This window comes from Aythya fuligula, chromosome 3 (genome assembly GCF_009819795.1).
Source record: "Aythya fuligula isolate bAytFul2 chromosome 3, bAytFul2.pri, whole genome shotgun sequence".
NCBI lineage: Eukaryota > Metazoa > Chordata > Aves > Anseriformes > Anatidae > Aythya > Aythya fuligula.
In genome coordinates, this window is record NC_045561.1 from 99,201,514 (window position 1) to 99,228,495 (window position 26,982).

The window sequence follows — 26,982 nt, forward strand, 5'->3', positions numbered from 1 at the left end:
GTGTACACACTTAGTACTTTGGAAACCTTTAAAATGAAGGATTAAATAAATTCTAGATTGTATTAAAGTGTATAATTAGCAAAACAAAATGCTAGTTAAGAAGCATAGAAGTATTAATTTTCAGCTTTTCATCAAAATAATCATCAGACTGATGATTATTAACGCTTTCTAATGATTTTTTTCTTGCCTATAATGAAATAAAATGACACAGCTATTGTACAGTCAAGTGTAGCTTTTTTCTTTTTTTCTTTTAACTGATAATGATGGTTGCCTTACTTTAGCCCCAAGTTACAAATAAATGTCTGAAAATAAAAAAGATGCATAACATCTGCAGACAACTAAAAAATGAAAAAAAAAAATGTTTGTCTGTTTGAGGCACAAACACTGTGTTTTAATCTGCTTATGTTCATGAAATTATCAGTAATATCACAAATAAAACTTTATTTTCCTGACAAATACTGCAATTCAGTTTTGGCATGAAGTTCCAGGGTAGAATTTTCTTTCATAATTGCTTGCAAAGCTAGTATGGGTTTCTGTCCAAATTTTGCTGTCATGAAATTTTTAATTTATAAAAAATGAGTTCTGAGTTCAGAACTGAGTCAGACCTAACATCTACTGAGTACAGTATCTTTTCTCCAACAGTAGCTGTTGGTGATAGCTTGGAAAGCTGATAAGGCAAGAATATGTGGTACTTCTTTTAGAAGTTTTCCTGCCTCAAGTTATTCCTGTGCAGAATATGGTTTTGCATATTTGTCTGATTTCCCCATGAATATGTGTAGACTTTGAACATCCAGATTTCTTTTTTCCCACCAAACATTGCACAAAGAATCACTTTTGTTTGTTTTGTTTTAAACCTTGTTCCTCTTAATATCATTTGATGATGTTTTAGCAAACTATTTGATACCATTTCCCACAGCATTCTCAGTACAGATACACTGTTCACTGGGTAAATTTTGTCTGGGTGGCCAGTCCAAAAGGGTCATCGTGAATGGTGTTAAATCCTGTTGGTGGCTGGTCACAGCTGGTGTTCCATCAACCTTACTGGCCTTCTCTGAACCTTTTTGAGCAGTTTTAGGTATGAGGGGACCAGAATAGTCCAATGTGGACTAAATCCACGTAGATATGGACTATATGTGGACTAGTCCAATAGTTCAATGTGGGGTGAACTTTAGATTTTTACATTGCTGTAATAATGTTCTTTGCTTGGTCTGTGTTCTTTTGCTAAGACTTCCAAAAAAATAAAAAAAAAAAATAATTTGTGCTTTTGACCACTACTGAACAATAAACTGATGATGTCTTACAGTCATGGAATGGTTTGGGTTGGAAGGGACCTTAAGGATCATCTAATTGCAACCCCTCTGCCATGGGCAGGGACACCTCCCACCAGACCAGGTTGCCCAAAGCCCCATCCAGCCTGGCCTTGAACACTTCTAGGGATGGGGCATCCACAGCTTCTCTGGGCAACCCATTCCAGTGCCTCACCACACTTACAGTAAAGGATTTCTTCCTTATATCTGATCTAAGTCTACCCTCTTTTAGTGTAAAACCACTCACCCTTGTCCTGTTGCTACACTCCCTGATAAAGAGTCTCTCCCTTGCACTTTAACGCTAAGGTCTTGTTAGACCTTAGTGGTCTCTGTATTAGAAACAGCTCATTCAGAATCAATTGTAATTTGCATTACATTATGTAATAATGTACATGGGAAATGTACTTAATAATGTATATGGGAAAATTAATTTCTCTCTAGCATTTATCTACTATAGTATTGTACTGCTGTCTTGTTGCCTGATGACTGTTTAATAAGATCTGCAAATATTTTCAGTTCACTCATCCTTCCTACCTCAGTAAGCAGTGAAGATAATCTCATTGCTCATACCTTTAATTAATTATATATGTATATATGTATATATCTTTGTGAGTAATTTAAATACTACAGGTTACAATATAGACTGCAGTGGAACTTCACCGGTGACCTTCCTCCATTGTGAGAATTACTCATTTAATCCATCTATTTGTTTTCTATCTACTTTTTAACTAATTTTAGTTAGCAGTATATCTTTGCAAGGCTTTTCACTATGGTTCCTTTGTTTCCTTAAAAGTAGTCTTTGTCAAAAGTCTTTGAATAATTTAAGCTTATTTTATATTTTCAATAAAAAATCTTTCATGCTTGTTGACCACGTCAGAGATTCCTGGTAGATTCGGAAGGCATTGTTCTTTAAAAAAAGTGCTTTCTCTTTTTCAAGGTAGATTCAAGTGTCTAGCAATTCTGTTCTTTGTTACATTTTCCTCTTACTGTCTGTAGATACATACACTTCTTTTCCTACAGTTCTAATTTGTATAGTGCAGGCCTTAAGTTTAAACCTTAATTGAAACATATTATGAAAAAAAAAATAAAGGAATTTTACTTGTAGTGTTGTAGTCTTTGAATATCAAGGCTTTCTTGAGAAGTAACTCAAGTTAGCACTCCAGTGCTATTACTTCGTTTCATCCTTGAGTTCCTTTAAGATCAGGGTGAATGCTATCTGACCCTGGTGATTTGCTACTGTTATTTAGTCAATTTGCTTCTAAAGTGATTTCAAATTAAGACAGATCCATACATCCTTTGTGCTACAAAAAATGTTGGAGGAACATTTCTAGTTTCTTTCACAGTGAAACCTAATGAAAAGTGTTTATTTATCTTCCCTTCAATACCCTTCTTTCCTCTGAGTATGCCTTGATCATAAATTGTTCCTGTGGTTTCTTTGGCAGACCTCCTGCTCCTGATAGATTTGAAGATTTATTAGTAATTGTGGTTCTTTTCGGCAGTTGTTGAAACTCTCTTTACTGTTGCTGCCCAATTCAGTTTTTAAATTTATTTGCTTAAGTTCCTTTTTCTCATTTTCTTTTTAAACATGATGTCCGCCACTCTTTACATCTAATGACCTCCTGTTTAGCCAAGTTGTTTTCCTTTTTTTCTTAGCTAAGCCTTTCTAATAAGTGGCATTCAGTGGATCTGTGCTTTCAGTGTGGTAGCCTTAAAAACTCCTCACGCTGCCTATGGAGTTTTAATTTTCTTAGCTGGCTCCCCTTTATTCTTCCTTTCAACAACCTTCCTGACTTTTGAATAGTTCATTTTTGGGGATCACAGTGGTATAAATGTTGAATAAAAAGTGCATAGCGGTTACCATTACAGAGTACCTTTTCATATGTAAAGGTTTTAACTAATTCCCAGCTAATGCATTCTCAAGGCAGCCAAACATCTGCATGTAATTTCCTTTGCCTTCTTGCTTTCCAGCAGCTGGTGGACATTGACATTCTCACTGATTTCTGTTCGTTTGTGAAAATTTCAGGTTAGTTTCATTGCATGTCCCTGGAATCAAAGATCTGATGGAAACATTATTCTACCACCTCTATACGTGAACGTCAATTATTTTGTTTAGATTACATTTGTTATACAATATGTGTGCAGACAGTTCTGTTTTCATACAGATCTTCTTAACCATACTGAAACATGTCAGTTGGATATGTAATCCACATTTGTGTAACAGATTAGGGTGTAATACAAACGAGTATTGATAATGTCATCAGTTAGTCTTGTCCTTCCCAGTTCTGCACAGCTGACAGCTTGAGGGGAAAAGCAGAGGTAAACAGGTAGAATTACCTGTATGGTAATCCATATTCAGGAGTTCTGCTACCAGTAGTCAATCAAGAGCACAGCCAGCACAATCTGCTTTGGCAGATAGTGTTGTTAGCTGGCAGTAGAGATGCATCATCATTTAGAACATATTAAGAGAAAAATCTTTCATGTTATTTGGACCAAGGACTTTGCTCATTCTGTAACAGCTGCCAGAATTTCATATACTTTTCTATCAGAATTTAAATAACATATAATACTCACTAATATGAATTTTATCTTACATGTATGTTTTTTGCTGTACATGACTACCAATTTTGTAGGGGTATGTTAGAAATACTTTAATTTAAATCTGTGCATGTAGTTCATGTACATTGATAACTTTTTTTTTTTTCCTCCCTGTTTATTTACTGTAAATGAGTTTCATAATAGAGAGGGGTGCTGTTTGGTTTGAATTAAAAGTGGAAAAAAAGCTTCCAGAATTTTGAGTTACAAGGTGGGGAAGAACAAAAGCAAAGAAGGGTCCTGAGAAGGGAACAGAACCACAACAGAAGTGAGAGGGGGCAGGGAGAAGTGGTCAAATGGAAAATAATAATTACTCTAACATGTTTGCCTACAAAACCTGATAATTAATTTGATAGTGTCTTGCTTTCTGCAGGTATCTAAAGGTGAATCCCTCCTAATTTACTTACAGATTTTTTTTCTTAAGCAGTGGGCATCTACACTATGAATTTAAGGGTCCAAACAACTGACTGAATGGAAACCAACCTGTAGTGAACCATGTGAATTTGTGGGCTTTCCCCCCCACCCCCACCCCCTTTTTTTTTTTTATTTTAATTTCTGCCTTTAAAACAAAGTTGCAAAGTCAAGTATTAGAAAATTACAATTATATAAGCTGCTGTCTTTTGAGCCTTGGCCCTGTGTTGGTTTTTTAATATTGGAAGACATGCAGTGAAGAGTAGTCCCAACACCTCATGAATGATTCTTCTCTGGAAATAAAGGTGCCGTGTGGTCCTAGCTGTGTCATATACATCATACTTCACACTGCTGATCAGGAATTAGGTGCTTCTCATCTGATATAAAACTAAAATGTGCTCAAGTGCTGAACATTCAAAGCTGAGATTGCAGTTTATCCACAAGACATTTCAAACAGATAAAGTTCATACGAAAATTAAATACTTAAAAAAGGATTCAGGCATTTCAAATCAGTAAAACAATTCATTGACCCTAAATCTTTGTGTGTCTGCATTACTTCTCTGTAGAAAGAGCATACTTGTGGCAGGCTGTGAAACTAATTTCACTGATGTGGAAAAAACTAAACACTGTTCTGGTTACTGCCATAAAAAATCCCATCGGGTATTTTAGTAATCCTACAGTTAGAGCTAATTTAAATCTTTGTTCGTGAAATAATGTGACAAATTATGCTTTAAATAGAGATAAAAGAAGAAATATCTGTGCATTGGAAAGTCTCAAGATCATACTACTATTTTAAAGTGTTTTCATTGTTGTTTTTGTTTGTTTGGTTGGTTGTTTTTTAAATCCAGTTAAGATGCATCATGCCACAAAAGTTTAAAATCATGTCTTGTGTCTGTAGCCTGAATGTGTCTGTTTTGAACTTTAAGTCATTTAAATTTTTATTGTGTCAGTCTGTGTGATTTGGTCATCTTCTGCCAAGGAAGATGCTTTAAGCCTGTGCTTGATCATCCCTGAAAAGTGCTTTGAAAAGCTAAATATATTTCACTCCTGGTATTTGTTGCATTTCTAGATGAATGTCTCAAAGTACTGGTGGCTCTTGCCTGCTACCACTGCAATTTATTTGGATTATTTTGAAAATGAACGTATCAGCACTGGCTGTATTATTTCAACTGTGTGGATATCTTTACAGAGAAATAATTTATAGTCTCTCTACTCCTACTTAATAGTCTTTTGATGATATAAAATTATGCTAGTGCTTTTGGCCATAGCTTTATGCAGGGAAGTTGTTTTTTTGTGTACTGAGCATGACAGTTGAATGCTTTTCCCTATTTGTTTGAACTGTTTTCCAGCTTACCAGAATGACCTTGAATTGCTGTATACTCAGGCTCTGTTCTGTTCATAATTACTTTCTCACAACTGTTGTGTCACTTACAAGCATCATTGTAATTAATTGAGGTTTTCTTCAGATCATTGATTTTTTATATATATATATATTTAAAACAAGTACTGTCATTACTTCACCAGATGTCAATAAAAAGTAACTTTATCTTAATTACATTTTGATTTGAAATATTTTTGTCAACTTAAATATGTAAATAAAAATAATAAAAATATAATAATAGAGTAAAAATATAGCATACTATTTCATATATTTTATGTTTTTAATCAAGTTTTTATGTGTTATCAGATTCCTTCATTTTAAGGGTTGTTACAACACTGGTACTCTGTCATCAGTTTCATTTGAAAATATATTTTCCACATTATTCCCCCTTAAAATTACTTACCTTTAATTTTTTATGAAGTAGGTTACATTTATTCCATAATGGAATGGGTTATTTATTGTCAGATCTAGTATTATCTGACCTTTAAGCATTGGGATATAGTGAAGATCCACAGCTGTATTTATAATTTTTCAGTATTGGTCCAATATTATATTTCTTCTAATTTTCTGGAATTGGACACTATTACATTTTAAAAAATTCAAAATCGGTAACAAAAATCTATATACAGAAAACGGAATGTGGTGTTTGGTCTTATATAACTATTGGTTGCAATCATAGTGAACTATATGTGATCATAGAATTGAATAAATTTGTGTAAATGGTCTTGGTTATGATACTGCTCAGCTTACGACATTTTAATTTGCAATATGAACATCTTCAAATGTAGGAGATTTTTGTGTTTTTGCAAGTAGCTCTAATTTTAAAAGCTGTTTTGTAAGAAACTTTTAGGTACATACTTAATAATTTCTCTGAAAGCGTTCTTCAACAGGAATATTTGAAGCTCTGTAATGAGCTATGCTATGATCTATGAAAACACAAATGCCAAACTTATAAAAATATATTATGCAAATAGAGTGCTTTGTAGAGCTATAAACTAATTTATAGAATCAGTATTATCATGTGAAATGTATCTACTGTATAAAAATAGGAATGTTAGTTATAGTTGAGTGGACGCAATAGCATTACGTAGTACCTTGTTCGTCTTTTATAAAAAGGCCAAGGCTATCTATGTAGTGTACGTGTATTTCAAGCCCAATAATGCTCAAGCAATCAAGCCATTAAAGCACTTATTCCATCATTCTTATGTGATGGGATAGATTGTGATAATTAGTTTACAGGTTGTGAGTATAAGTGGAAAGAAACACAGTAATTAAACAGGATTTATGTCATAGAAAATGACTGTTCTGACCATGAAGGCAGAAACATGTATTCTAATTCAGATTGGATCTGAACTTTCTTAGTGCATTTGAATATTTTGATTGAAAGTTTTGAGTCAGTTCAAAATGAAGAAGTGTACCAATAAAGCAATTTAAAGTAGTGCAGATTTCAATAAAGCTGTATTATCTGGTCTGAGATTGAAACATACACAACTTTTGATTTAAATCAGATACTATATGTCAACACTTAAATTAGTGTCCATTTTTAGCACAGACTGCTGTGGTATAATGTTCATGGTAACAGAAGAAAAAAATTTTGGAAATGTGTGAAAGTTATCTTTTTTTTTTTTTTTTTTTTTTTTTTCCCTTCCCATATGCTTTTGTTTTACCTTCCTAAAATGAGACTGAAATCAATGATGCATTGTATTCCCTCTTTCCCTGAGTTAGCATAAATCTAAGTATGGCAAGGTGGGTTTTAGAAAAAAGAAAAAGCTAAGAATACCTTGTTAATATGTGTTTATCGGCTTCAGTATTAAAATCAAAAAATCCGTTTATCAGAATTAGAGAAATCATAAAATATCTGATCAGTAGGTATCCATATAATGTAATCTTGTCATTCTGTACATAAGAAATCATATACAAAAAAAAAAAAAAAAAAAAAAAAAAACATTTAATCTTACATGTTCACGAATTACAGTTCCAGTTCTTGAACAGTGGCATTATATACACTATTGTTCAGCATGTTGCAAAACAGTTCTCACCAACTCTGTGATTAGTGTCAATGAATGAATTGATATCATTGTGTTGTCAGGCACCAAGATTTGCACATTAAAGCAATGCCAAATTCAGTGTACTATTAAACATATGATAGGTTGATACGGAAAAGTATTGATAAATGTTTATCTTCTTTATGCAGTTAAACATGAAACGCAAGAAAATAACCATTTGAAGTGGACAATCATAAAAAGCCTTTTAGCATATGCTGCAAAAAAAATGGCATATGGCTGAAGATATGGATTAGAAGACATTGGTATTTGCGATTGAAATATGAAAATAAATATAATGTGTATACCCGGTAGCAACTAAAGAAGATAAATCAGCTATGAAAATGTGCAACCCAAAGCTGTTCATATAGTTTTCTTGTGAAAACATTTGTCAAAACAAAGAAAAAGCGTGTAAAAGTTTGTTTTTAGGAAGAGTATCACATCAGTGGTAATAAATAATAATAAGTCTGCATGCAGAATTCATACAAAAGTTCTGTTCTTTGTGTTAAGGAGAGTGCCTATATATAAGTGCCTATAAATCAGTGTTGAATGATACTTCAAAACAGAACTTGAATGTTTAGTTTCCAGGGTACCTTTGAAAATCATAATTTTTTTGAGTAGAATGAACTCTAAAGCATCTTCTGTACTTATTCAGATATTGTGTTTTCACCTAAATGTATTTTTTCTACAATTTTTTAAAGCACAGAACTGTTACACTTCGTAGACAACCAGTTGGTGGCTTGGGCTTAAGCATAAAGGTATCAATAACTTCTTATTTCTTCTTTTAATTTTCAGTATGACTGGTTCACTTCAGCCTTAATTGAGATCTCATGATTATTATGCATCTTTTACAGGGTGGTGCTGAGCACAAAGTGCCTGTCGTCATATCAAAAATGTTTAAAGACCAAGCAGGTAAAATATATATTTATGTTATTTAAATATATAGTACTGTATTGTACATGATTTAAAAAAAAAATTAAATGTTCTTTAAACTCAGAATTAATTCTAGTTAATTCTTTCAGTATCACACGGTCTTTAAGCCTTTCTGTAAATGTCCAAGTGATCCACGTGCCTTTGTATTGAATTTAAAATCTATAATCTTTTAAAGTCTTTAGGACCTTCACTTGAAGTTTTACTGTTAAGTAATAGTTTCACAAAAAAAAAAATTTACTGCAGTAAGACAGTTGTGTTTTAAACAAAGCCCTGAACATTACTTGTGAAAACAAAACTGTGATACAAGATACCTATTGATGCACCTAAGTTCAATAACGCAAAGGATAAAAAATATATAAACAGATATATAAACCAAACATATCTTTTCCTTGCACAGTAATTCATCATACAGCATGACTGACTTTGCCTAGTTGCAGAGAGTGATTCGTAATGTTTGTTACAATAACATTAGATCTAAATCAGTGTAGCCCAACACAGTTAAGTATTACATTGACATTTATCTATCAAAAATAACCTTTTGGGGACAATGATAGACTGATCTTGGAAAACTGCTCTGGAAAATAAAGGGGACAATCAGTAAAGTAGAACCATTGCATGGGAGTGGGCAGTGCCTTGCAAGATGGCCTAAGGGTCATTTAGTAGTAGTTTCATTTCGGGTGGACATGGACACAGGGACTAGTTTGTTCTTTGCTGAGGCAATCTTTACATAGATGTAGAAGTATTGTGTTCCTATGATAAATCTTCTATGCATTTCCTCTTCCCTAGAATAAATCTACCTGTTTCATGTAACCTTTTATGCAAGAAAAGGCAGAGTGCTATGTTATGATACTTGGTGCATGCCCTGCTCCATAAAGGACTCAGAACCACTGACACCATCTATTTACTCATCAGCCCCTCTTCTTGCTGTGCCTCAGTGTAAATTGTGAATATTTGCTTTTACTTGGCAATGTGTCCAGCCTCATGCTTTAGTAGATCTCAGACAGTACTTTTTCTTCTCTCCATTTTCTTCTGTGGGCCCATGTTTTGCTTGAAGTATAATACCTGAAGTTGGTAATCTAGTTTCAGATGATATCTAGTGAACACTGAATAGATTGTCTATGCCGGTATCCAATTAGAAAGACTCCTTCAAGTTTCCTATGTTACGGCACTTAGATATATTTCAACATGGTGATTCTCTTTTATGATATTGTTTCTGCAGAAGAAAGTGAATAGATGTTTTTATGCCAGTTGTGTTATTGTAGATGGAACATTAATAGGTTCCATGAATACACAGCATAATAAACCATATGAAGAAAGTAAATACGTAATAATAATAATAAAAAAATACTAATATAACCACTGAGGTCTAAGGAATGTAGTTTATGCAGTTAATCACCAACAAGATATCTACTGCCCTTTTTAGGACAGTGCTTTGAATCAAAGTTAGCTGTGGTTTTATAAATCAAATACTTGTATGCACAGTTTTGTATCTAGGCAGTTTTTCATGAACTAACTGTGTTTATTTGTAGAGTAATGAATGCAACAACAACTTAAGGTGTCAGTGGTATACCACAGATTTGAAAATCTGTCCTCGAAAGATATTTGCAACATCTTGTAGCCTTTTGCCGAAGGAAGCTCTAAAGTGAGTAATAGTTATAACCAGAGACAATGCTGTATCACAGTAAGTTCCTATACAGTGTTCATGGCTGAATCAGTGAATGGTATAAAGACACTGGCACACCTGACAAAGTATGAAGAAAGCTCTATAGATACTTCATCAGTTGCACCTCTGTCATGAAGATGAGAACCTTGGCCCTGCTTTCACTGTGGGGGGTCTGGAGTAGGTCAGCTCCTGAGGTGTCCTTCAGCATAAGTGATTCAATGATTCATTGAGCACTGCCAACTCCTATTCCTATGATGTGTGTAGCTGAGTATCCTGAACTTTGAAAGGAATCAGTTCATTCAGGCTTACTTGATGTACAGTGAACCTGTAAGAAAATATGTCAGATCCATTAAATGTACTTAAAGGAATCCTCGTAAACAATATAGAGATAAATGATACAAGCTTTTCTGTGATTATATCTTTCCATCTAGTGTCTGTTATTCCCATCTGTAATTACTAAAATATTTTTTATGAACTTTGATTGTAGGTACAAGTGACTTTTATTGCATACAGTGCTGTATGTGTTAATTGTAAAAACTTTATGTTCCTCTGGTCAAGGAACTGAATTTCTGTTTCATGTTGCAGGGTTATGAAGTTAGCAGTCACATTTGGTTACCTTGATGCAGCTTTCCATTTCTGTGAGCATTGCTGTAATAATCTGACTACTGCTGTGAGCTCTGCTCATATCTCACATAACATGTGGAGTCAGACAAGCAGCAGTGATGAAACAGAACAGTGGGTTCAGATCAATGAGGCATGACAAAAATAGTTAAATAAAATTGAATAAAAGCTGGTGTAATAGGGATAGTTTGCATTTTGCCAGTTTTGCAAAGGAGAGCCAAAACTGGTTAAAACTTTAATTTGAAAGCATTTTCCCACCTCCTGTGATAAAGGGTGACTTGTTATTTTATGAGTTTAGCCCATTTCTGAGGGGAGATGCCATATAACCTGGCAGGATTGGAACAAACTCAGGACATTCAGCCATTGAAACATTTTTGGCTTGAAACTCTGCGCTCTCCAAACACGGACTGTGTCCAAGTACCACATCCTGGCAGCCTCCATTTGGGACCATCTGTTTGGAGGACACAGTGCCAGTTTGATGAGGGCTTACAGCAGTTTCACTTACACATATATGCCAGACAAAGCTGGTTTGATATGGAAGCATATGTGATAATGCCCGCAGAAGTCTTTTTTCCTATGCTGACTCCAGTCATCCACGAAGGTGGTGCAACTAGAGTAACCAAGCCTAGTATGGATAAATCATTGGGCATAGTGTGAGATTACAAGCAAGATGCACAGCACATTTGCATTTGTAATTTATATTCTTCATCACCTTGGCTTCATCAGCCTTAGAGCTTCACTTCAGCAAGGTCAAGATTAAGGTAGAGTTAAGCCAAGATGGAGATATTTATGTTCATAAGGAGTTCAAAATGAATCCAAAACTTTCATTATATGTTATGAAAGTGAAGGCTAATACAAGGCTATCTTTAAACATAAGAAAGACCTGATTTGAAGATTTTTTTTTTGAAGTTAGATGGTATTTTATCTATGTACACTATTTCCTAGTATCAGCTACATATTAAATATACATACACTTTTGATGGCTTATTCATATTTTCTATGTGTCATTCTAAATTATATTTGTCAGTGTTATTTTTCTTTATTACTGAGTAGCTGATTATATTTAAAGGTAACATTGACTCATCATTATCTCTATTGAATCCATGCCTGCAGCATTAAATGTAGTTTCACAGGACAGAGAAGAATATTCTTTGCATTTTTTATTTATTTATTTATTATTATATTGCATCCTTGAGACCAGCAGTGCATACGGTAGAAAGGATATCCTAATGAACTGTTAAAGAGCAGTTAACAAGCAAAGTGCAGATACTCTGGTCCATGATTCAGAAAAGTATTTTTGTTCAATAGAATAGTTAAAAGCATACTTAAGGTCCAATTATATTAATTGGAGTCAGGAGTCATCAAATATATAACAAGATGCATATAGATAGGTAAATTAGTGAACAGAACACTTCATACTATTCAGGTTTGTATCAGGATTTAAATGCTGAAGCATGGGACATAAGTTATTGACCTAAACCTTAAGAATTCTTTGGTTAGAAGGATGCAAATAGTCAAATTTATGTGTTTAACTGAGCAGGTGTATAGGTTAAATCTAATCTGTGGAATATGTTTACAATGATGATGTCTTCATTATTACAGTGAAATATGTATTTTTATGCATTTAAATTATTTCTAAAAAACAGGATGAAATATTTGTATTTTTGTTTTGTTATAGAATTTGACTTATTTTTCTTTTTATAGCAATTAAGATTGTGATAAATCTAAACCACATTTTTATGGAGAAAATTAAAGCATTGCCATGGGTTAATTTGAATTTGTTTTCATTCCATTCATGGCTAAAAATCAGAAACAGTGAATTTAGTGTCCAACTCTAGATTTAAACAGTCACTTACATACTTTCCCAATGTGAGGTTCTCTCTCTAGATATATTTATGTATACACGTCTGTTGATGTATATAAAAATTTGTGCATTAAGTTCCTGATAAAGAATAATGCTTTTTTTTAAGTTTTTGTTTGAAATTGTATTCATAGGGTAAATAATAGGGTAAATAATAAAATTATTCTTAACAGATGTGAAGATTGACTTTTGATTTTAAAAAAAAATATTTTTTGCTTGACAGCTGTGTTAAAATGTTAAATGTTTCTGGGAGTATTATTTCAGTTCCTTAGATATTTATGGTGAGTATTCTCTTTGAAAGGTGCATTTTCCAGTTTCTGAAACAAAAAGGTTGATAAAATCTGAAAAACGATATCTGTAATTTCAGTGGACCTCTAATGTTATGGTTATCATGTGTGTACTCCAAATTTCATAGAAAAAGGTACAAAATATTGCATTAGTTATCTGTTGCAGTTGGGTGAAAAAAATGCGACCCAAAGATGCCCTTTAAATGTACAACTTCTTTTTTTCTGCTCACCTACTGATCTTAAAGGTCTTTTTCAACTTTAATGATTCTGTGATTCCATAATTATGAATGGCTGACAATGTAATTCCCTTATGAAATGTAGAAATCTAATGAAACACATTTAAAATTACTTTTTGAATTTGTTGCCACTGCAGTCCAGACTGAAGACAAAGGTTGATGATAATTTTTTCATGTAGGAAAATTAGAGAACTATATTGTACATGTTCTCTCAGGTAAATTTTTTCAGGAAAGAACTGCTTGAAGTGCTTCTGAAGATGAATGGTGTTTTGGACTTTGGACTTGAAACTTTCTTTTTACCATAGAAAGTAGTTTAGTATAGAAGTTTTAGTATAGTAGTTTTAGTATAGAAGCTGGAGAAGCAAGCAACTAGGCAGAAACAATCTAAAATGTAGCAAAGATGCCTACTGCACTGAAAAATACAAATTAAAGTCAGAGTAAAACTCATTCAGATTATTTGGGCTGAAGCACAGTCAAGAATCATACAGAATATTTGATGGAAGGAACAAATGTGACAACCCTTCTGCTTGGAGATACTGTCATATGGAATAATATGAAAGATTTAAAAACATCCTTCGGCAACTTCATAAAAGTTCTACTTTTGATCTTTTCAGTGTTCTTATCTTTCCATTACTAGTTTCTGAAATAAAGACTTTCTAGGCTATTTTAGAAAATGTATCTCTTCTTTCATTGTGTCTCATTTAATGCATGTATTTCCATTATTTCAGGCATCCCCCCTTAGTCTGCAAGTTTGTCTTCCCCTCTACAGCATTTAAAACTTTCTTGCATTCTGTAATAGTATTTAATGGAAGCTGTTACACATTTGTGAAAAAAAATGAAGATGCCAGATTTGCCTTTAATTTATATCCTAATATAATGTTACATATTCATAACTTGTCTGACTATGTTATTCAGCTCAGCAAGCCTTTTAGATGTGATATTAATCATATGTCTATTAGAGCTATCCTTATGCCTTAGAATATTGCAATTGTATGATCAGATTAATTTTCCTTTACATTTCAATACATTTTTCTATCAGTGAATTATTTATTTCTATTTATTTATTTCTATTAGTGATTTATTTTTTTTGTAATGCACACAACTATTTTACTTGAAAAAACCTGTAGTAAATCTGGAAATACCTGATTTAGATTGATTATATGTATAGAGTACCTAGAGCTTTTAATACTACTAACCATATGAAAGACCACAATTTTGTCATTTTAAATAGGTTTTCAGTGACTCTTAATGGAGTGTTAGCTATACCTGGCTATTATAACTTTTTTTTTTTTTTTTTTAATGACAAAAAATAGCTTTCTTGTAGGTATAAGTATTGCTTTTGCCTCTTAACTATTGCTACTTAATTCTGTATGTATACAATGCCTAAATATTTTTACTTTTATTTTCAAAGGCAAGAAACTTCCTAGCTAAGGTTAAGCGTGTATCCCCAGTGATAAATAACAGTGGCAATTAGTATCTTCAAATTTTCTGAAGATTATAGAATCATAGAATGGTTTTAGTCAAAAGGGACCTCTAAAGATCATTTAGTCCTATCCCCCTGCCGTTGGCAGCGACATCTTTCACTGGATCAGGTTACTCAAAGCCCCATCCAACCCAGCTCTGAAATCTTGCAGAACACTTCTTTGGGCAACTGTTCCAGTGTCTCACCAACTCAATGTAAAATAAATAAATCCTTATGTCCAATCTAAATCACAGAATGTTAGTGATTGGAAGAGACCTTGAAAGATCATCTAGTCCAATCCCCCAAATATCTACCCTCTTTCAGATAAAAAATGTTTTCTGTGCCTTGCCACAACAGGCCCTGGTAAACAGTCTTTCTCCATCTTTCTTATAAGCCCCCTTCATATACTGAAAGTCCAGAATTAAAAATAAAATAAAATTACTCTGCTTTTCTAGTTGCCCCAACTCAGTTGCCATGCCTTTCCTTAGAATAAATAAATAAGAAGATATTTAAAGTGTTTATATAAATAAAATAAGGTGTGAGTGGTTGAGAGTACAGCCCGTAAGGGTGATACACTGAAAATTAAAAGAAAGTGAGACGGAAAATCACAGAATCGTCTAGGTTGGAAGAGACCTCCAAGATCACCTAGTCCAACCTCTGACCTAACACTAACAAATCCTCCACTAAACCATATCCCTAAGCTCTACATCTAAACGTCTTTTAAAGACCTCCAGGGATGGTGACTCAAACACTTACCTGGGCAGCCCATTCCAATGCCTAACAACCCTTTCGGTAAAGAATTTTTTCCTAATATCCAACCTAAACCTCCCCTGGTGCAACTTAAGCCCATTCCCCCTCATCCTGTCACCAGGCATGTGGGAGAATTAAAAATCAATGCCTTGGTTTCTCTCAGCAAAAGTTGTCAAGAAACCAAGATGGGTTGCATAGAGTACAAAGGATAATTCTGAGAAGAATTAACATCTGAGAATCAACCTATCAAACTAAATTCTGTTTTCATTCCAAATATCCTTATTTACAACAAATACTTCCTTAATAGGTTAATTGTTGCATTTTGAACAAATATGTTAAAATATATAAAGGTATTCAATATAGTCTTGTGTGCAGCTTTGCAAATCACAGAATTTTTGAGGTTGGAAGAGACCTCTTAAGATTATGTAGTCCACCATTCTGCTCAAGCACCATTAGCTAGAGCAGTGTGCCCAGGACTGTCCAGTTGAGTTTTCTTTATTTCCAAGGATGGAGACTTGACAACCGCTTTGCATGACCTCTCTCAGTTTTTGGCTCAAGTCCTCTAAAGAGCATGTTAATATTTTAAATCTTCCTTAACAAGGTTGTATTTCATACCTGAGTTAATATAGTTCTGTTTTAAAGTATTGATTACAAATACAGGTACAAGACTGCTTGTTTTCAAGAAAATATAAAAGTGAATTGCACCAGTGGTGTCTTTACAATCACAACTGTAACTATGTCCAAGAGAGAAGGGAAAAACACTTGAAAATAACTTTATGAAACCTCTTGCATTCTAAATACCAATTTCTCCAATCTTCTCTTTTAAATTTGTATACTTGCTTAACTTGTCATTTAAATTCTTGTTATGGAGTTGAGCACTTTTACATATATTCAAGGTTAAGCTTAAGAATCGAGAGGTCATGAAGTCAATGAACTTACCTGTATGCCTAAAACAGCGTGTTTTTGTGTATCATAAATACAATGTTAGAGGACTTAGCACCCAGTACATGTCTCATAGTATTCAGGAATTCAGCAAAAATTTATTGAAAGTATGTATTGTTATAAGTCTTGAAAAATACAAGCACATCGTATTACTTACAGACTCAAACCTGCATAGATCTGTGCATCACTACCATGTGGTAAGTCAGAGTTTCCCAAGAATCTGGTGAATTAACCATTTCACTATCTTGTAAATTTTGAAAACTTCAATACAGCTAATGGATATGAAGAGGAAATAAAACAGAGTTCAGAAGAATTACTTGTTCTTTTTTCCTTTCAAAGGGTGCAAATATCTTTCATAGTCCATGTTTCTGTCTATTTATTTATTTATTTATTTATTTATTTATTTTTAATAGCTAGTATGATAGGTCATTTACTCTTGGGAAAGTTTTTCCGAGTCTAATATATTCTTAAGAATAGGATTTTTTTTTAATTTATTTTTTTCTTTTATGGTTTATTTTGTATCACTTCCTCTATAGAAGCCCCTTTGGGTTTCCCTGATGCTTTCCTCCAACTGCAGTAACACTTGTGAATTTAATGAATGTACAAAAGATAATTGAAATGGAGAGTTGTTATCAGTGACAAATACTAATTGTTGCAGCACACACCTGATTTTCTTTTAAACCCTGGTACATTTCTGCTTATTACTACTTTGTGCATGTTTTCTTTTGAACATGTTTTTCTGGCCATGTTCAGTTCATTACTTATAAAATATTATTTCAAGTTAAGCTTCAAGAGATATCCTGAATTCCAGAAAAGTTGTATTTACTGTTTCTCTGAATAAGATTATATGCTACTTGGTATCTCAAAACACTTTCTCAAGTGGTCTGTTTTTAGTGCTGATTAATTCTATGCAGCGTGACTCATAATTGCAGAGCAACCTTTCATAGACATCTTTGTATGTGAGGGTGCTACCAGTGAGAGACAAAGTTCCACATAAAGTGGAACATAGCACTTGAAATTAACAATGTTTTTTTTCATTCAGAGAAGGTATAACTTAATGAAAGCATAAGTAGAGTTTGAAATGATACACTACTTGTCTTCAGATTTAAAATGAGAGAGAACAAGACTGTCTTTTTGTCTCTTTCCAAGGAGTTTTTCAGGTCACTTTAGTTCTAAGACACTTCCTTACTATATTGTGTCTTCTGCTTCGCAGTGACATTTCCTCTACAATTTGACTTCTGGAAAATATTTGTCTTAGAAATCATCATTGATTTTTAGCTATAGAGGATATATATATAAAGCAAAGTGTTTCATCACAGACTTGTAAGCATCATTTGCCAGAGTACCATCACTGGCCATAATGACAGCAGCCATGGAGGTGTCCACATTATTGTGTTAGTTTGCTGTATAATGCACTTTTGAAGTGAATGTCCTGATTCTGCCTATTTTCCATGTTTTATTTCCGTTCATAGAGCATTTGGCATCAGCTGTGTAACTCTCTCCCTCTCATTCACTTTATCTGGAGAACTTCAATTGTGTGTAAAGATTCTGCAAGCAGAATATAATTGCTTTGTGCACTTAAACTATAATATTTATTGGCTAATGCACACAATAGGTAGCTAGGGGCATTGCAGTACTCATCACTGTGGGATGAGTACTTGGCAGTCAGCAATCAGGTGGGGAACGTTCAGCCTCTGTTGCTCCCTGGATGGGATTTACCTCCAGTGCTGCTGAGTTACCATCCTCCAGCTACCTGTTTTTGTTCCTTGAGATTTTTTTTATAATTTTTTTTTTTTTTTCATGTCAGTGTTTTTCCTCCTCAGTCCCTGAATTGTTTACTAACCCTATCTCAAGAACTTTGTGTTGGTAATTTTCCCTTTCCTGTTTTTATGGAACTGTTACACAAAACTTATGTGGGCCCCCAAGTAGCCCATCCTGAAGCACAGCAGCCTCACAGTGATGCACTCCTGCTACCAACAGTCACTGTAGAGCCACAGAAGCTGACCTTACTTAAAAGCAATACAGCAGCCCCTGAAACTTTTACCTCCTCATAATACAGTGCTTGAACATCTGTTGAACCAGAAATACACTAGGGAGGGGTCATGGAGGTATGGGTGGGTCTCAACCTGCTACAGGAGGACACCCCTAATGAACCAGACTTGGGCTATTACTGGGCTATAATCCATCTCTGTTCTGCCTTATCACCTGCTATTACAGATGTAGTAAATATTTCTCAGCTTTGTTCCTAGTCATTAACACAAGTGGGCATAAATGAATAAAAAAATGGATCAGATTACTTTCACTATTGGTGTATGTATTGCTAACATCTTGACCAGAAGTTTAATACTGAGATGCCCAAGGTAGCATCTGTCTCCCCTAGCAATACAGGTACCTCTACAGGCTACACGGAATTGCTTGTGTTTTTTTCAGTGCTTTAAATCAGTTGCGGTTCTGTGCAACTGAATTATGCTATTACAAATTGTGTGCATATTTTTAAAATATAAACTGGGATTAAATGTAGGGTAAAGACCTTCAATACAACTTTTAACATGGTATTTAAAATAAATCACAAAATCTTTCCTAAGTACTGATAAAAGTACTAATAAAATGTATCTTTTATCTGCCAAAAGAATGATGAAAAATCTATTAGAAATACAAATTTAATAGAAAGAAGCTGTTTTTTGTTTTAAACCAAAAGTGGGACATTTTCAGTGGCAAAAGCTTTATTGTAGAAATGGTAAGAATATTTTTAGTTCATTCTTTTTTTCCTTCCTTCCTTCCTTCCTTCCTTCCTTCCTTCCTTCCTTCCTTCCTTCCTTCCTTCCTTCCTTTCTCTGTCTGTCTCGCTCTCTCTTTCCTTCTTTCCTCTGTTTACATATCTCAAAATACTATCTTGGTTAACATTCTTCAGTGTCTCAAACTGTGACTATAAGATCGCATGTAAGACTATTCATATGCTTAATTTAATCATATCAGTCTGCAGGATTGGAGACTTTCTTTCAATTAAGTGCTAAATTTCAAGAGGTAAACATCCTTGAATTCTGCTAAAAATTAAATAAATTTAAAAGCTGATGAATACACCTCAAAAATGTCATTGTGTCTGGGTAGAATTTTCTTTGCAGTTTCATTATATCATTCCCATTGATTTTGTAAGGCAGGAAACATGCAAATTACCAACTGAAATAATGTATTATGTTATTCTCAGGAACAAAGATAAGTCAAACTTCATGTTAAAGAGTTGTATTAAATTCTAGGCACAACCTCTTTAATTATAGCAGTCACTGTAAATTTGTTCAGGGGGAAAGGAATTGCTAAGTAGTTTCAGAAATTCCTATTTCCCTTTTGTAGAATAATAATGAAAAGTGTGAATCATGCTTTCCACATAATTTAATGAAATCCTTCATTAGTGAGAAATGACATTTGTATTCCATATTAAATACGTTCTTTGTGCAAGGGAAGTAACTCTCTTAATTTGTTTAAAATTGCTAGGAATCTATTACCTTTTTAGAATGAACACTGATTGCTATGCCATTGGTATTTTCACAAGCAAATCAGTTTCAAATGATGCTTACAAACAGCATGCTAAACCAAATGCTGAAAGATAATATACATTGTTTTTTAGTACTGCTTTGAATTAAATTATCCTCTTCCTGTTATCCCACAGCTGACCAAACCGGAATGTTATTTATAGGAGATGCAATAATGCAGGTCAGTAAATGTTTGCTTTTTTCTACAGACATTTGTTTCATACTTGCCTTTATGTTTGTTTCATTATCTCACTTACATATTGGAAATCATTCTGTTCCTATTGCATCTCTGTTTTTAGGTTAATGGTATTAATGTAGAAAGTGCTACCCACGAAGAAGTGGTAAGTCCTTCCACTTTGATTTTTTGATAGCATACAGAATATCCATAGTATTTTGCCTCTAACCTTTCACCATATGAGGTTGTTCATATTGAAGCATTTCACAAAATAAATAGAAGCACAATGTGAAATGTGAATACATATCTACTGGTTTTTGTTTGTTTGTTTGTTTTTAAGCTGCAGCTCATTAGCAGTGATTTTCAGGAAATGTTAACAGTATTTAAGTTTTGTTAAGTTTAGACAAATCTCTAGGTTAGAGCGGAATCAGGTTAAATACTACTAGCACAATATGTTGAATCTTGAAAGTGATTCATTTTCATGGTGCTGTTTTAGAAGTGGACCAAGGTTTTCCAGTGTGTTCTAGGGAGTTATTAGTACTGTATAATAAAAGATTATGGCTTACAACAATCAGAAGATTATCTGATATTTTTTAGGCCAAGAACTCTGGAAAGCATTTTATTTTCTTAAAAGGAAAATTATTAAAATGTTTTCTACATTCCTTTGTAGAATTAATATGGCAAGGACTTCTCAAAATAACGTGGTAGCTTTTCAAACTCCTTTATCCCCCTTTTAAAAGGTGATAGATTTCAGTGGGGGTGACTCTGTTCTTGGGGGAAAAATAAAGTAGGGGAACTATTTTATTTGTCTAAAATATTTTTGTATGTAGCATTAAGTGCTTAGATGTTTGCAACCAAACCTCAAAAGAGAAAACACTTATCAGTTGCTGTATATTACCTGTCAGAGTTTTTATGAAAGGTAAGCCAAAGGTTCGTAGCTGAATTTGCAGAACATTTTTACCATCACATCACATATAGTAGGCCTAAGATGAATATTTGATGCCAGTGTTCTGGCCTAATTTCTTGAAGTTTCTTCTCCACTTCATATTCTATCTCAGTTTGAGAATAATTTCCACCTCAACCCTCAGACTAATATATTGGCAAGCACAGAAGAAAGGAAGTGTTTGAGTACCTGTTGATTTTAGAAGCCACTAAACCATTATTGACAGTATTGGCCAATCCACTGTTGAATGTTTCTGCATTCATTCTCCAACTGAATGCATAGCAAATCCCACTCCTAAATTCCATTCAGGTGTCAAAGAACACAAACCTAAAACTTTGAGATTTGCACACAGTGCAGTATTTTTGAGCACCTAGAAAGGCCACTGGAGAAGTCAGTGTTGCAAGTTGTTTTAATTACTATTAATATAGCAATTTAGTGATTAGGGATACTTTTCCAGAAAGCAGGAGGCTAGGGCTGGAGGATTCATCTAACTTTTGGCAAAGTATACCTGTATTCTGTCTCTGTAAAGAGTCTCCTACTTTCTAACTGTGTCAGTCAAATTAGTTGAGAGGCATCGAGCAATTCTGTTCCGAAGGCACTCAGCATTGAGGCTTATCTAGCGTCAGTTCACACTGGGTTACATTTTACAATTAATCTTGTTAACATCCTACAAAGTATTTAATTGATGGGAGTATGCTTGTCAAAGGTTATTCAGCAATTATTTTTCTTTCTTTCTTTCTTGCACCACGGTCTCATATATTCAGTGATCTACCCCAAAATAGGACTTGTGAAAGGTCATCCTGTGATATAGTTTGAACATACTTCTTTTCTTGCTGCTTCCATTCTGGGTGATGAAGACCTCATTTGCAAACACCTTATTCAAGATTACAAATTGCACTGTGTGATCCAAAGGAGTTGTGCTTGGTAGAATGGAATTAATTTTTTTCATGCAGCTTGTATGGTGCTGTTTTGGATTTGTGACTAAAACAGTGTTAACTAACACACCGGTATTACAGTTGCTGCTGAGCAGTGCTTGCACAGCAGCAAGGCTTTCTCTTTTTCCCACCTCTCCCCACTCTCAGCAAGTAGGCTGGGGGTGGACAAGAAGTTATTAGGGGACACAAGCTGGGCAGCAGACCTGAACTGAACAGAGGGATTTTCTGTGCCACATAACATCATGTTCAGCAATAAAAACTGGGGACAGTTTTTTTGGGGGGGAGATAGCCATTTTTTTGAGACTGCTTGGGCATCATTCTGCATGTGAGGAAGTTCACTGAATAAGCATAATTTTAGATAACCTGTCTTTTATTAAATGTAGGATTATATATAATTATATACCAGTTCAGCTCACAGATTTTAAAGACTTAAAACCCACAGGGGTAAATACAGGGGTGAGAAGGCTACAAGATCTGGGAATAGTAGTCAAGGAGGCCAATTTGTTGTGTTTACTACCTACCATCTTCACAGCTGACACTCGAGACTGTTATGTATGCAGCTGATCCTGATTGCACCAAATACCTGTGTTGTTTGTTTTTTTTTTTCTCTTGAGCAAGGTTGAAAGGTGCTTACTTCTGTGCAAGCCAAACAACTGGCTTTCCTGGTTTTAACTTCCAATTACTCAAATTTGCTTTTCTTAGTAACTCTTCAAGCTGCTACTGACTTGTAATCTCACAGCTTAGTTCTGGCTAATGGTATGAATAGATACATGAAAAAATGGAAATTGGGTTTGAGGAAAATCCGTCTTTTACAGTAGGTAATACAATAGACTGTGGAGAACTGAAAATAATTTATATTTTTTGAAAAATAAGTTTATTTTCATAAATAATATATTAGTGTGGAGAGACTGTGAGTGCAGAGAATGTTAATATGGAGATTAATATAGTTTCTGTATTGATTATATGCAAGGGAAATGTATTTTATTTCCCTGGTGGCTAATCAGATTATCACCCTGTACAACACAAATGGAACAGTCAGTTCTCCTGATAAAATGTCATTTTACTGTTCACCCTAAAGTACACTTTCAGGATGAAAAATTATATTTCGTCTGCATCAATCTCATCCCTTGTGTTGGAATAAAAACTGCATATATATGTTTTTTTTTTTTTACTCCTTTCAAAATTTAAAATGAAAATCTTTGAGTCACTTTTTCTTTTTTTTTCTTTTCTTTTTTTTTTTTTTTAATAGCAGTGTTTCAGTACTTAACAGAAATCAAAACTAACTATCATTTTAATGGTTCTGGATCAGGAGTTACAGTAACTGTGCTGTTTAAGATTTTTTTTTTTTTTTCTGTTGTCTTATACCTCTCTAAGTAGCCTGTTTCAACTGAAAAATATTTCTGCAACGTAGAACCTATTCCTCCAGTGTTACTGAGGATTCATTAGGGCATGGGGAAGAGATGTCTGCCAAACTATAAAATTTATTTGACAAACTCCCAGTATATTAATTTACATTTAATTTTTCGGAAACTGTCAAGGAGAGTTATGTCCATAGCAATGCACTGGAGATCCTGTTTTTCTGAGCTATTCTACACTGCTGTAGGGTATACTACTATTAAATATTCCTGTATTGTCTGCGGTAGGCAGGTGATACATATGATCAAATAGTAGTATTAAGCATTTGCTGGAACGTTTGATCAGATTATTACGAAATAAAATACATTTTCTGTGATATTGATAGTAAAGCATATCTAATAGCAGGGAATAAATGCCTCCTTGTGAGGGTGAGCTATACAGAGATGTGCTTGCTGGCCCTTTACAGCCAGAGGGAAAGCAGCCTTGAATTTCTTTATTTACTTCTTTTAAGCAGCAATAAGAAATACTCTAAGCAAAGACATTTTTTTTGCCAATTAAAGAGTATTATACGTGGATAAAACCTCAGCAATTCCTGTTGTGAATGTCTGGAGATTTGTAATTTTGGACATCATTGGTTTCTCTTCTTTCTCTCTGTCACACGGTGAGATGAAGCAGACAGAGAGGGTGCAACAGAGGAGGCTCCTTTCTGCTGGCTGAGTGAACGTTGGTTGGAGGAAAACGAGTTACTGCCTCTCTGGGCAGGGAGATGGAATTGACTGACTGTGTCCAAACATTTAGGAAAGAGTGTGAAGATTTTAATTTCAGATTTTTGTTGATAGGAAGGTTTGCAGGTGCTCATACTGAAGACTTTTGGTGGTAGTTTAATGAGTCGAAGTCAGTGTGATGCATTAGCTGGGCACTGCACACTACATCATTTCCTATCCAGTCGCTTTGAGGTTGCCTGGTACAGCATGACATATGTCCATGTAACTAAACTCCCTCACCTCTCCTGAAACAGGGAGCCTGTCTGCAAAATACTTACTGATAATGGCCCTTGGCCCAGGCTAACCCAGTCCATGCTAGGACAGGATTTAGAAGAGTGTGAAGTAGTTCATGTCTAAATCATACCATGCTCTGTTCTGACAACTTAACTATATGGAATTTAACTAATTATGTTTCAGTGTTTGAATTTGTGTTCTGATCATGTTTAATTTGCTAATTTAAATGTCACCATAGGGACCATTTACTTGATAAATGATGACACGACACTTAACTATTCAATTAAAAATGAATATAAAGCAAGGTAAAAAATAATATAAACATGAAAATATAATTAAAATTAATTATTTCTTATAAAAATGTAAATTTATATAAAGTATTTGTATTAGAAGAGGTGATGGAGTAAAATCATAAAACCATCATAATGGTCATAAATCATCATTTGGTTTAAATATAATTGTTTTAAATTAAAAGACATTGTCTAAGGTATGTTGATGTGTGGGGACTGAGAGGTGAAAAGTACATACCAGTGAAAGGTACAAAAGGTGATCTGTAGAACCACAGTCTGGTAAGCCTGGTTGTCTGTTCTAGTGAAATAATTAACAATCATAATTAAAAAAATACCATTGACAAATATATAGATAAAACATTTTCTGGCAAAGAGTTGCTGTGTGTCAGAAACCTGCCTGTACTTTGTGAAGAATCAATAATAATGCGGATAAAGTATTGATATAGTTTGCTGGAGTTTTAAAAAGACTCCCAACAAAATCCTTGTTTCATACGTGCCTTAAAAGAAACATAATAACAATGGTTCTTGTTTGGATAAATAACTGTTTGAAAGATAGAAACAGGGGGGAAGAGTAATTGGGTTGAAGTTCACAATGAAGGGATATCCCACACAATCCCATTTTGCTGGGACTTCTGTTTTCAAGATATTCACAACAAACTGTGAAATGGAATGAAACACGAGGTGACTGTTTGCTCATTCAGTACTGGGTCTGGCTGGGACGTTAACTTTCCCTGCAGCAGCACATACAATGCTGCGCTCTGCACTTGTAGCCAGAACAGCAGTGTTATCACACCAGTGTTGTGTCTGCTGCTGAGCAGTGCTGGCACAGCACCAGGACTCTCTCCAACCCTCCTAGGGGGTGGGCAAAAAAGTGAGAAAAGAACCATCACCAGGCCAGCTGACCTAAACCAACCAAAGGGATGTTCCATACCACATGGTGTCACACTCAGCAATAAAAGGTGAAAACAGGAAGAAGAGGGGAGGGGTGGGCTCTCGTTGTGAAAACTTTGGTCCTCTTCCCGAACACCGGCTATGTGCATTGAGGCCCTGCTTCAAGGACGTGGTCAATCATAGCTCATTTGTGGGAAGCAGAGAGCAATTTCTTTCCTCTGCACTTCCACATAGCCTTCATTCATGTTTTTTTGTTTGTTTGTTTGTTGTTGTTTTTTCCCTTTTTTCCCTTTCCCCCTCCCTTTTCCCCTTTCTTTTTGTTTTTCCCTTTAGTTAAATTGTTTAGTTAATAATGATCTTTCCTTAATCATTTTTTTTTTTCTTGTTCCCTTTAATTAAATTATCCTTATCTCAACCTGTGAGTTGTTCTTTACTTTACTTCTTCCCCTCCTCATCTAAGGAGGGGGAATGAGAGAGAGGTTGTGGTGTTTAGCTGCCCAGCACAGTAAAACCACCACACATTCAACAGAACTGTTTAGACTGGGAAGGGTAAGGGACAGCTCTGAAGAATGACAACAGGACTCACTGATTAAGTGACAATACAATAGAAGGTGAAGTCTTAGGATCATAGAACCATCTAGGTTGGAAAAGACCTTCAAGATCATCAAGTCCAAGCATCAACCTGGCCTACCAAGTCCCGTTACTAAACCTTAGTGCAATGTCCACACTTAAATACCTCTGGGGATAGGACACCCCAGCTTTCCTGAGCTGCCCATTCCAATGCTTGACCACCCTCTCCATGAATAAATTCTTCCTAATGTCCAACCTGAACATCCCTTGGTGCAACTTCAGACCTTTTCCTCTCATCCTATCACTTGTCACCTGAGGGAAGAGACAAAGACCCTTCTTGCCACAACCTCCTTTTCATATAAAAGCAAAGTTGTAAACATGGGAGGGAAGAGTCCTTGCTCCACGTAAAGAATGATGGGCTCTGAACTGATCCCTGCAGCTGTGAAATAAAATCTCAGGCTTTAAGAATTCATAAAAGCTAACCAAATGTTGGAGGTGTTTGGTGGTTTTTTTTTAGAAAAGGAGTAGAAAGCAGAACTGAAAACATCCCTGTATGCATCTAAGGTGGCTTTGTATCTTCAGTACTGACAGTATTTCTGGTCCTTTCACTTCAAAGGATGCAGAAAAAAAAACACAGGAAAAGGTTCAGAGAAAGCAACAAGGCAGCGAGCAGCATGATCAAAGATGTGCAACAGCTTCTAAATGGTGAATAGCTAAAAGGCAGGTAGAGCTTTACTCTGAAAATGGGATAATTGAGATGAGATATTGTGGAGACTTGTAAAGTTGATTGGCATGAAAGGGATAGTAAA

General features: G+C 34.6%; 1 protein-coding gene across 4 annotated transcripts in view; it reads left to right on the forward strand.

The window, feature by feature from the left end:
• SNTG2 (syntrophin gamma 2) overlaps nt 1–26,982 on the forward strand; it is a 241,631-nt gene that overhangs the window by 94,008 nt on the left and 120,641 nt on the right. For 3 of the 4 annotated variants that reach the window (XM_032184891.1, XM_032184892.1, XM_032184893.1), the window contains exons 3-6: nt 8,435–8,491; nt 8,588–8,645; nt 20,153–20,196; nt 20,315–20,356. In XM_032184891.1, coding sequence (XP_032040782.1) covers nt 8,435–8,491; nt 8,588–8,645; nt 20,153–20,196; nt 20,315–20,356 — 201 coding nt within the window. The remainder of the gene's footprint in view (nt 1–8,434; nt 8,492–8,587; nt 8,646–20,152; nt 20,197–20,314; nt 20,357–26,982) is intronic. The other variant, XM_032184894.1, reaches the window with a different exon arrangement.